The sequence below is a fragment of the Chiloscyllium plagiosum genome, unplaced genomic scaffold (assembly GCF_037043375.1).
Source record: "Chiloscyllium plagiosum isolate Xiang-an unplaced genomic scaffold, Cpla_swu_hap1 HiC_scaffold_8, whole genome shotgun sequence".
Lineage (NCBI taxonomy): Eukaryota > Metazoa > Chordata > Chondrichthyes > Orectolobiformes > Hemiscylliidae > Chiloscyllium > Chiloscyllium plagiosum.
In genome coordinates this window covers 92768699-92781163 of record NW_028270146.1, presented here as the reverse complement: position 1 = coordinate 92781163, position 12465 = coordinate 92768699, and the positions used below count along the sequence as shown (strand labels likewise).

General features: G+C 57.6%; 1 protein-coding gene across 2 annotated transcripts in view; it reads left to right on the top strand.

Moving 5' to 3' along the window:
• The window catches only part of exd2 (exonuclease 3'-5' domain containing 2), a 61069-nt gene that overhangs the window by 18580 nt on the left and 30024 nt on the right, over positions 1-12465 (top strand). For both annotated transcript variants that reach the window (XM_087990109.1, XM_087990110.1), the window contains exons 3-4: positions 8103-8606; positions 10978-11234. In XM_087990109.1, the coding sequence (XP_087846235.1) occupies positions 8265-8606; positions 10978-11234 (599 nt within the window). In that variant the 5' untranslated portion in view covers positions 8103-8264. The remainder of the gene's footprint in view (positions 1-8102; positions 8607-10977; positions 11235-12465) is intronic.

Here is a 12465-nt window from a genome sequence, read left to right as displayed (position 1 = left end):
CTTGACTTCTCGCCCCGCCCGCCCGCCCCTCAGTCTTGACTTCTCGCCCCGCCCGCCCGCCCCTCAGTCTTGACTTCTCGCCCCGCCCGCCCGCCCCTCAGTCTTGACTTCTCGCCCCGCCCGCCCCTCAGTCTTGACTTCTCGCCCCGCCCGCCCGCCGCTCAGTCTTGACTTCTCGCCCTGCCCGCCCCTCAATCTTGACCTCTCACCCCGCCCGCCCGCCCCTCAATCTTGACCTCTCACCCCGCCCGCCCGCCCCTCAATCCTGACCTCTCACCCCGCCCGCCCCTTCAATCTTGACCTCTCACCCCGCCCGCCCCTTCAATCTTGACCTCTCACCCTGCCCGCCCCTCAATCTTGACCTCTCACCCAGCCCGCCCCTTCAATCTTGACCTCTCACCCCGCCCGCCCCTTCAATCTTGACCTCTCACCCCGCCCGCCCCTCAATCTTGACCTCTCACCCCGCCCGCCCACCCACCCCTCAATCGTGACCTCTCACCCCGCCCGCCCACCCACCTCTCAATCTTGACCTCTCACCCCGCCCGCCCACCCACCCCTCAATCTTGACCTCTCACCCCGCCCGCCCCTCTCAATCTTGACCTCTCGCCCCGCCCGCCCGCCCCTCAGTTTTGACCTCTCGCCCCGCCCGCCCGCCCCTCAATCTTGACCTCTCGCCCCGCCCGCCCGCCCCTCAATCTTGACCTCTCGCCCCGCCCGCCCGCCCCTCAATCTTGACCTCTCGCCCCGCCCGCCCGCCCCTCAATCTTGACCTCTTGCCCCGCCCGCCCGCTTCTCAATCTTGACCTCTCGCCCCGCCCGCCTGCCCTCAGTCTTGACTTCTCGCTCCGCCCGCCCGCCCCTCAGTCTTGACTTCTCGCCCCGCCCGCCCGCCCCTCAGTCTTGACTTCTCGCCCCGCCCGCCCGCCCCTCAGTCTTGACTTCTCGCCCCGCCCGCCCCTCAGTCTTGACTTCTCGCCCCGCCCGCCCGCCGCTCAGTCTTGACTTCTCGCCCTGCCCGCCCCTCAATCTTGACCTCTCACCCCGCCCGCCCCTTCAATCTTGACCTCTCACCCCGCCCGCCCCTCAATCTTGACCTCTCACCCCGCCCGCCCACCCACCCCTCAATCGTGACCTCTCACCCCGCCCGCCCACCCACCTCTCAATCTTGACCTCTCACCCCGCCCGCCCACCCACCCCTCAATCTTGACCTCTCACCCCGCCCGCCCCTCTCAATCTTGACCTCTCGCCCCGCCCGCCCGCCCCTCAGTTTTGACCTCTCGCCCCGCCCGCCCGCCCCTCAATCTTGACCTCTCGCCCCGCCCGCCCGCCCCTCAATCTTGACCTCTCGCCCCGCCCGCCCGCCCCTCAATCTTGACCTCTCGCCCCGCCCGCCCGCTTCTCAATCTTGACCTCTCGCCCCGCCCGCCCGCCCTCAGTCTTGACTTCTCGCTCCGCCCGCCCGCCCCTCAGTCTTGACTTCTCGCCCCGCCCGCCCGCCCCTCAGTCTTGACTTCTCGCCCCGCCCGCCCGCCCCTCAGTCTTGACTTCTCGCCCCGCCCGCCCCTCAGTCTTGACTTCTCGCCCCGCCCGCCCGCCGCTCAGTCTTGACTTCTCGCCCTGCCCGCCCCTCAATCTTGACCTCTCACCCCGCCGCCCCTCAATCTTGACCTCTCACCCCGCCGCCCCTCAATCTTGACCTCTCGCCCCGCCCGCCCCTCAATCTTGACCTCTCGCCCCGCCCGCCCGCCCCTCAATCATGACCTCTCGCCCCGCCCGCCCGCCCCTCAATCTTGACCTCTCGCCCCGCCCGCCCGCCCCTCAATCTTGACCTCTCGCCCCGCCCGCCCGCCCCTCAATCTTGACCTCTCGCCCCGCCCGCCCGCCCCTCAATCTTGACCTCTCACCCCGCCCGCCCGCCCCTCACTCTTGACCTCTCACCCCGCCCGCCCGCCCCTCAATCTTGACCTCTCACCCCGCCCGCCCCTCAATCTTGACCTCTCACCCCGCCCGCCCCTCAATCTTGACCTCTCACCCCGCCCGCACCTCCATCTTGACCTCTCACACCGCCCGCCCACCCCTCCATCTTGACCTCTCACCCCGCCCGCCCACCCCTCCATCTTGACCTCTCACCCCGCCCGCCCACCCCTCCATCTTGACCTCTCACCCCACCCGCCCACCCCTCCATCTTGACCTCTCACCCCGCCCGCCCACCCCTCCATCTTGACCTCTCACCCCGCCCGCCCACCCCTCCATCTTGACCTCTCACCCCGCCCGCCCACCCCTCCATCTTGACCTCTCACCCCGCCCGCCCACCCCTCCATCTTGACCTCTCACCCCGCCCGCCCGCCCACCCCTCCATCTTGACCTCTCACCCCGCCCACCCACCCCTCCATCTTGACCTCTCACCCCGCCCGCCCACCCCTCCATCTTGACCTCTCACCCCGCCCGCCCACCCCTCCATCTTGACCTCTCACCCCGCCCGCCCACCCCTCCATCTTGACCTCTCACCCTGCCCGCCCACCCCTCCATCTTGACCTCTCACCCCGCCCGCCAGCCCCTCCATCTTGACCTCTCACCCCGCCCGCCCCTCCATCTTGACCTCTCACCCCGCCCGCCCGCCCCTCCATCTTGACCTCTCACCCCGCTCGCCCGCCCCTCAATCTTGACCTCTCACCCCGCCCGCCCGCCCCTCCATCTTGACCTCTCACCCCGCCCGCCCGCCCCTCAATCTTGACCTCTCACCCCGCCCGCACCTCCATCTTGACCTCTCACACCGCCCGCCCACCCCTGCATCTTGACCTCTCACCCCGCCCGCCCACCCCTCCATCTTGACCTCTCACCCCGCCCGCCCACCCCTCCATCTTGACCTCTCACCCCGCCCGCCCACCCCTCCATCTTGACCTCTCACCCCGCCCGCCCGCCCCTCCATCTTGACCTCTCACCCCGCCCGCCCGCCCCTCCATCTTGACCTCTCACCCCGCCCGCCCGCCCCTCCATCTTGACCTCTCACCCCGCCCGCCCGCCCCTCCATCTTGACCTCTCACCCCGCCCGCCCGCCCCTCCATCTTGACCTCTCACCCCGCCCGCCCACCCCTCCATCTTGACCTCTCACCCCGCCCGCCCACCCCTCCATCTTGACCTCTCACCCCGCCCGCCCACCCCTCCATCTTGACCTCTCACCCCGCCCGCCCACCCCTCCATCTTGACCTCTCACCCCGCCCGCCCACCCCTCCATCTTGACCTCTCACCCCGCCCGCCCACCCCTCCATCTTGACCTCTCACCCCGCCCGCCCACCCCTCCATCTTGACCTCTCACCCCGCCCGCCCACCCCTCCATCTTGACCTCTCACCCCGCCCGCCCACCCCTCCATCTTGACCTCTCACCCCGCCCGCCCACCCCTCCATCTTGACCTCTCACCCCGCCCGCCCACCCCTCCATCTTGACCTCTCACCCCGCCCGCCCACCCCTCCATCTTGACCTCTCACCCCGCCCGCCCACCCCTCCATCTTGACCTCTCACCCCGCCCGCCCACCCCTCCATCTTGACCTCTCACCCCGCCCGCCCACCCCTCCATCTTGACCTCTCACCCCGCCCGCCCACCCCTCCATCTTGACCTCTCACCCCGCCCGCCCACCCCTCCATCTTGACCTCTCACCCCGCCCGCCCACCCCTCCATCTTGACCTCTCACCCCGCCCGCCCACCCCTCCATCTTGACCTCTCACCCCGCCCGCCCACCCCTCCATCTTGACCTCTCACCCCGCCCGCCCACCCCTCCATCTTGACCTCTCACCCCGCCCGCCCACCCCTCCATCTTGACCTCTCACCCCGCCCGCCCACCCCTCCATCTTGACCTCTCACCCCGCCCGCCCACCCCTCCATCTTGACCTCTCACCCCGCCCGCCCACCCCTCCATCTTGACCTCTCACCCCGCCCGCCCACCCCTCCATCTTGACCTCTCACCCCGCCCGCCCACCCCTCCATCTTGACCTCTCACCCCGCCCGCCCACCCCTCCATCTTGACCTCTCACCCCGCCCGCCCACCCCTCCATCTTGACCTCTCACCCCGCCCGCCCACTCCTCCATCTTGACCTCTCACCCCGCCCGCCCACCCCTCCATCTTGACCTCTCACCCCGCCCGCCCACCCCTCCATCTTGACCTCTCACCCCGCCCGCCCACCCCTCCATCTTGACCTCTCACCCCGCCCGCCCACCCCTCCATCTTGACCTCTCACCCCGCCCGCCCACCCCTCCATCTTGACCTCTCACCCCGCCCGCCCACCCCTCCATCTTGACCTCTCACCCCGCCCGCCCACCCCTCCATCTTGACCTCTCACCCCGCCCGCCCACCCCTCCATCTTGACCTCTCACCCCGCCCGCCCACCCCTCCATCTTGACCTCTCACCCCGCCCGCCCACCCCTCCATCTTGACCTCTCACCCCGCCCGCCCACCCCTCCATCTTGACCTCTCACCCCGCCCGCCCACCCCTCCATCTTGACCTCTCACCCCGCCCGCCCACCCCTCCATCTTGACCTCTCACCCCGCCCGCCCACCCCTCCATCTTGACCTCTCACCCCGCCCGCCCACCCCTCCATCTTGACCTCTCACCCCGCCCGCCCACCCCTCCATCTTGACCTCTCACCCCGCCCGCCCACCCCTCCATCTTGACCTCTCACCCCGCCCGCCCACCCCTCCATCTTGACCTCTCACCCCGCCCGCCCACCCCTCCATCTTGACCTCTCACCCCGCCCGCCCACCCCTCCATCTTGACCTCTCACCCCGCCCGCCCACCCCTCCATCTTGACCTCTCACCCCGCCCGCCCACCCCTCCATCTTGACCTCTCACCCCGCCCGCCCACCCCTCCATCTTGACCTCTCACCCCGCCCGCCCACCCCTCCATCTTGACCTCTCACCCCGCCCGCCCACCCCTCCATCTTGACCTCTCACCCCGCCCGCCCACCCCTCCATCTTGACCTCTCACCCCGCCCGCCCACCCCTCCATCTTGACCTCTCACCCCGCCCGCCCACCCCTCCATCTTGACCTCTCACCCCGCCCGCCCCTCCATCTTGACCTCTCACCCCGCCCGCCCGCCCCTCCATCTTGACCTCTCACCCCGCCCGCCCGCCCCTCCATCTTGACCTCTCACCCCGCCCGCCCGCCCCTCCATCTTGACCTCTCACCCCGCCCGCCCGCCCCTCCATCTTCACCTCTCTCCCCGCCCGCCCGCCCCTCCATCTTGACCTCTCAGCCCGCCCGCCCACCCCTCCATCTTGACCTCTCACCCCGCCCGCCCACCCCTCCATCTTGACCTCTCACCCCGCCCGCCCACCCCTCCATCTTGACCTCTCACCCCGCCCGCCCGCCCCTCCATCTTGACCTCTCACCCCGCCCGCCCGCCCCTCCATCTTGACCTCTCACCCCGCCCGCCCGCCCCTCCATCTTGACCTCTCACCCCGCCCGCCCCTCCATCTTGACCTCTCACCCTGCCCGCCCCTCCATCTTGACCTCTCACCCCGCCCGCCCCTCCATCTTGACCTCTCACCCCGCCCGCCCCTCCATCTTGACCTCTCACCCCGCCCGCCCCTCCATCTTGACCTCTCACCCCACCCGCCCGCCCCTCCATCTTGACCTCTCACCCCACCCGCCCGCCCCTCCATCTTGACCTCTCACCCCGCCCGCCCGCCCCTCCATCTTGACCTCTCACCCCGCCCGCCCGCCCCTCCATCTTGACCTCTCACCCCGCCCGCCCGCCCCTCCATCTTGACCTCTCACCCCGCCCGCCCCTCCATCTTGACCTCTCACCCCGCCCGCCCCTCGATCTTGACCTCTCACCCCGCCCGCCCGCCCCTCGATCTTGACCTCTCACCCCGCCCGCCCGCCCCTCGATCTTGACCTCTCACCACGCCCGCCCGCCCCTCAATCTTGACCTCTCACCCCGCCCGCCCGCCCCTCAATCTTGACCTCTCACCCCGCCCGTCCCTCAATCTTGACCTCTCACACCGCCCGCCCGCCCGCCCCTCCATCTTGACCTCTCACCCCGCCCGCCCTTCAATCTTGACCTCTCACCCCGCCGCCCTTCAATCTTGACCTCTCACCCCGCCCGCCCGCCCCTCAATCTTGACCTCTCACACCGCCCGCCCACCCCTCCATCTTGACCTCTCACCCCGCCCACCCACCCCTCAATCTTGACCTCTCACCCCACCCACCCACCCCTCAATCTTGACCTCTCACCCCACCCGCCCGCCCGCCCCTCAATCTTGACCTCTCACCCCACCCGCCCGCCCCTCAATCTTGACCTCTCACCCCGCCCGCCCCTCAATCTTGACCTCTCACCCCGCCCGCCCCTCAATCTTGACCTCTCACCCCGCCCGCCCCTCAATCTTGACCTCTCACCCCGCCCGCCCGCCCCTCAATCTTGACCTCTCACCCCGCCCGCCCCTCAATCTTGACCTCTCACCCCGCCCGCCCCTCAATCTTGACCTCTCACCCCGCCCGCCCCTCAATCTTGACCTCTCACCCCGCCCGCCCCTCAATCTTGACCTCTCACCCCGCCCGCCCCTCAATCTTGACCTCTCACCCCGCCCGCCCGCCCCTCAATCTTGACCTCTCACCCCGCCCGCCCGCCCCTCAATCTTGACCTCTCACCCCGCCCGCCCCTCAATCTTGACCTCTCACCCCGCCCGCCCGCCCCTCAATCTTGACCCCTCACCCCGCCCGCCCGCCCCTCAATCTTGACCCCTCACCCCGCCCGCCCGCCCCTCAATCTTGACCCCTCACCCCGCCCGCCCGCCCCTCAATCTTGACCCCTCACCCCGCCCGCCCCTCAATCTTGACCTCTCACCCCGCCTGCCCCTCAATCTTGACCTCTCACCCCGCCCGCCCCTCAATCTTGACCTCTCACCCCGCCCGCCCGCGCCTCAACCCTGACCTCTCACCCTACCCGCCCGCCCCTCAACCCTGACCTCTCATCCTGCCTGCCTGCCCCCAACCCGTCTGCCCCAACCCTGCCGCCGAACCCGTCGGCCCCAACCGCTCCTGTTTACCCCCCCCCCCCCCCGTCTCCCCCACCCCGTCTTCCCCCCCCCCCACCCCCCACCCATCCCACCATGCCCCAGAACCTGTCTGCACCCTGGCCCCTCTCCTCCTCCTCTCCCACCCCCCCCCACCCCCCCAGCCCATCCAAAACATTTGGTGGAAGTAGTTTATGGGCTTCATCAAAGTAGTTACAATGTTGGGCAGAGTATTAAGCAGGAAATAATTGGAGCTTATAACAAAGGCAATGTACTAACTGTGAGGGATTTTAGACTTCATATCAATTAGATAAATCAAATTAGCAAAGGCCTTAACGTACTTGTAAAATACTATCATAACATATTCCTGGAACTGTATGTTGAAGAACAAATGAGATGACGCTATTTTAGACCCAGTAATGTGCAATGAAGGAGAGTTCATCAGTAATTTCATATTAAAAATCGGTTGTGAAATAATGATCATAACATTAAGAATAGATTATACTGGAATGTAAACATGAGGGGAGAGCTTAATTGGGTAAATAACAGAGGGAAGCATTTAAAGAAACTTTACCAATAACATATTCTATTCAAGAACAAAAACTCAGTAAGATCCATCCATCAGCTGCTGAGGAACCTAAGGATTGTGTTAGATTAAAACTAGCTTAAAATTTTGCAAAGAGCAGGAGCAAGTGCAAGAACTGGAAGTATTTTAGAAATTAGCAAAGGGCCACCAACTTTATAAAAAGGGAACAGGAACAGAATACCAGAGTATACTTGCCTGGATATTAAAAATGGATTGTAAGGACTTGGGTGAGATATACAATAGGGAATCACTTAGGCATTTAGCTCGACAATAGGTTTTGGAATAACGTTGCACTCATGACAGGCAGTTTAACCTGAGGATCATCACGCCTCAGGTGAAGGGCAAGATTGAGAAGGTGGGACCTTCATGGTAACTTTAGCCAGTGTGGAAGTTAAACTTGCACTGTTGCTTTCACTTTGCATTCCAAACCAGCTAACGCGAACCGAACCTCTGATTCTGTAGTGCGCCAAAGAAAGGACACTAAAGTTTTTTTTTATTTTACAGCCTGATGATCATGTTCTTTGGAAAATTGTAAAGCAGGTAGCTTTGTTTGGAGTGCTTCGAGCTTCGACTAAGGACATTGTTCTGTAGGAAGCTGCACCCTGTCCCTTCCATCTGACAAGTAATGTGTGGACGGAGTCAGATCCTCAAGAAGATTGGTAAACCATGTCCCGGCCGCAAGCCTTAGTGGTGACAGCAGCCACGTTACTGGGTACTGCTGTTGGCTGCCTGTACTTGTGGAAAGCCTTTAAAAGTCCCAAATGGAAGAAGGCTCTTGCGAACCAGAATGAAGAGGGTGTGGAAAGAGAGGAAACCACACAGACTGATGGAGAGGAATCTTGCCAAATAGATAATACAGACGATTTTGTCAATCCCAGTTTGCTGGTGGGAAAACTGCTCTCTGCAGATGCCTTCATAGTGGAGTCAGAGGATGAATGGGAGCAAGCCTGGCCATTGCTGAAGTCAGAACTGGATAATTACCCCCTCATAGGAATTGACTGTGAATGGGTAAGTGGTATTGATAACATCTGTCGATTTCTGTTGCTCTGCACTTCCCACATGGGATTGAAAGCAAATTACTTGAAATTAGGTGGTAAAATTTAAGAATTATATTTCCAGGTCCCTGACTCACTCAGTCACCTGTCCCCAAGAATGTTGTGTTACCGGCTGTATCTCTATTGATTTTAATCAGCTCCCCTACATGGTCACTCAGTGATGCATCCCTCAGCACCCTGTTTTACTGACTGTACCTACTGATGTTAATCCAGCTCGTTCACTCTGTCACAGAATAATACATTCCCACAGGGGCTCTTGTGATGCAGTGACAGTGTCTCCATCTCTGGACCAGGAGGCCAGGGTTCAAGTCCCATTTCCTCCAGAGTTGTCATGTCCCGTCTGAAAAACATGTTTTATAGAGAAACCTTCCCTCAGCACTCTGTGTTACCGACTGTATCTCTGCTTATAATGCAGCTCCTCCATTTTTGCAGTGCTTCATAGTGGACAAAGTACTTGTTCTTTCGAAGTGCAGTCATAGTTTGAATATGGGAAAACAGTAATCAACTTGCACACGGACTGCTACAAATTTGGTAATAGCTAAACAGATTATGTTTTCTTTAGTGATGCTGATTGAGCCATTAATATTGGCTAGGATGCTAGCGAGAATTCCTTAGTAGTGCTAAGAGATCTTTCATGTCTATCTGAGGACACACAAGGCTTCAGTTTAATGCTGATTCAGAGGATATCACTTCAGCCATGCCTCCTTGTGCTGAACTCTGGAGTCAGCTTCAAAGCCCCAACCTTGCAGCTTGAGAGAGGAGAGTACAACCCACTGATCAGTCTTATTGAAAAATGTACTAAATATTGTAGAAAAAAATTCCAGAAATGGACAATAAAACGGTGCATTTTAAATTGTTGGTACCTGGATACTGTGGAGCACACTGCCTTTGGAAAATGGACTTTCCAAGGCCTGTGGTCTGGTATTGCTGAAGACTGACTCTAATGCTTGGAGTTGCACATGCATGCAAGTAAACTGACTTGTCTTGTTCCTTAACTGATCAATGATACCCTCCAACTAACTATTGGAAAGACTAAAACATTGCTTTCAGTCCCCCCATAAACTCAGTTATCTTGCTACTGACTCCATCTCTCTCCTTGGCCAGTTTCTAAAGTTGAAGTAAACTGCTTCCAGTTGTGTCTTCTAAGTTGACCCTGAACTTCCATGCATAGAACTACATGAAAATAAATCATTTAGTTTAGCGGATTTATACTCCACATGAATGTCTTCACAACTTACTTCATTTGACCTCTATTGCATTCTCCGCTATGTTTATCTAACTTCCCCTTACCTCGACAAAACCATGTGCTAAATCCCAGGCTTTCTCCACAAGTTTTCAAGTATGTAACCCAATTTTGTAAAGCCCCACGATGGAGTGAAATATTTTATTACCAGCTCAAGGAATGGTCAGCCGTGTCACCCTTAGTGCCTTGCTGTCCATCTGTCAGCCTGCAGCAACCATAGCACCCAAAAGCAGCATTTACTAAATGCAAGGTGCTATGGAGAGGATAGACTGAGTTGTGAGTATTGTATGTCAGGCACTGCCTCTAAAACCAGAGCACAGCACTGATGTTAACAAAGTTGGAATGTGCAGTTAGAAAACATAGTCTGCAGGGTGCTTAAGTAAAAGACCTCTCATTTCCAGAAACCCCTACCACCTCTTTGTTACCTCAACTATCCTGATACTCTCTTGGTTGAGCTATCACCCTTTGTTCACTCAAGGTCTGCTCCCTGTACCGTACCTTGCATCAGTCCAGTTCATCCTTTGACGGTATGTTCATAAGCCTATCTTAACTCCTGATGGATCAAAACCATCTCGACATTGTCCAAATCCCTTTAGCTTCACTCACTCCAATTTCTGTAATTTCCTCCAGTCCTATAGCCTTCTACTGTCTGTGCTCCTCCCAGTTCTGGCCTCTTGTACATCCTCATATCCCTGCACTCCACTTTTGGTGGCTGTCTTCAACTTCCTCATCCTTGACATTTGGCAATCTTTCCTCAAACCTGTCTGTCTGTCGCCTTTTAGGTCTTCAATCATATCTACCTGTGTTTAATAAGCTTTCTGGTCTTGAGACTTGATGTCAAATGTTGTTTGACAAAGCTTCTGTAAAGTACCTTGGGAAATTTGGTTACATTGAAAGCATGTATAATGCAGTTATTGGGATGGAAGTTAGCATAACTTGCACTTCTGAAAGAGTGAGTAGACTGGATTTAACTGATTTGTTTTTGTAGGTTATATTTCTGTCTCTGGAATGTTTAATCTTTTAGTTTAACCCTGGCAACAATTACATTTATTTGACTTGCTATCTTGAAATTATTTTTCAGATTTCTATAAAGGGGAAACCAAACCCAGTGTCTCTCCTTCAGCTTGCATCTTACAGTGGCTTCTGCCTTCTTGTCCGCATGCCCCAGATGATCAGGGATGGTCGCTTGATGCCGAAAACTTTGCTCGACCTACTGGGGAATGGTAGTGTTCTAAAAGTTGGTGTTGATGCTTTCGAAGATGGCTGCAAGTTATTCCGAGATTACTGCATTATGGTCAGGGGCTGCTTGGATGTGAGATACTTGGCCATGCGCCAGAGGTTCGTGATGGGTTGAATTATGAGGACAGATTGCAAAGACTAAGTCTATATTTGGTTGCTTATGGAAAGCCAAGGTATAATGGAATTAAGGGGTTTGGTAGTAGATTCTAGAATGAGGAGCCATATCTTAAAATCAGGATTTAAAATGAGTTGATGTCAGGAAACATGCCTTCACAATAAAGTTGAAAGAAAAGCCTTTGGAAAGCCAGTGGAAACTTTCAGAATTGGCATCAACAAGTTTTTGTTAGGCAAAGATTACAGATGTAGTTAACATACAGGTCAACAGTTATTTCATTGATGTGGAAGTACCAGTGTTGCACTAGGTTGGACAAAATCGGAAGTTACATGGCACTAGTTTATATTCTAACAGGCTTATTTGAAATCACGTTTTTGGAGCGCTGCTGCTTCATCAGGTGAAGTGTCGGAAGGCTTGTGATTTCAAATAAACCTATTGGATTATAATCTATTGTTGTGTGACTTCTGACATTATGTCATTGAATTGTGGAACATAGTCAGGAGGCTGAATAGTGCCCTTTAGTTCAAATTGCAAGTTCCCCTCCAAGCCACTCACCATTCTGACTTGAAAACATATCACTGTTCCTTTACTATTACTGGGCCAAATCCTGGAAATATCTTCCTGATAACTTTGCAAGTGGACCTAAGGGCTGCAGAAGTTCAATAAGGCAGCTCAAAACTACTACCTCCAGTGATGGCCTATAGATGTCCAGTGAACAGCCTATGAAATAATGTTTGTAAAAACTTTTATTATTTTCTGCAGAATTGAGAATTTTCTTTCTCCCTCTTTCTGAGGTTATGCATGTCTGTTTTCAAAATTGACTTAGGTTTTTTAAAAAATATCCTTCTGTTTGGTGTTTTAAGCTAATCTAGAGATGAACTTTAACTTCTGTAATAATTGGTTTCATATACAGAGAAACCTCGATTATTTCGTATTCAGTTATTTGAATATCGGATTATCCGGCAAGATCGCATGGTCCCGATGTTTGGCTAGACTATGTTATCTGGCATTTGATTATCTAGAATTCGATTAACCGAATGAGATACTTGAATAATTGAGGTTCCTCTGTAAACTGAATCACAAATTCTACAGACAGACTCACTCACAACCTTGTTGAGTAATGCAATGCTAAATTTAGAATTACAGAATTGTTATAGTACAAAAGGACCATCATATCTGAACTGTGACTGATGAAGTGGTGACAGTCTGTTCTAT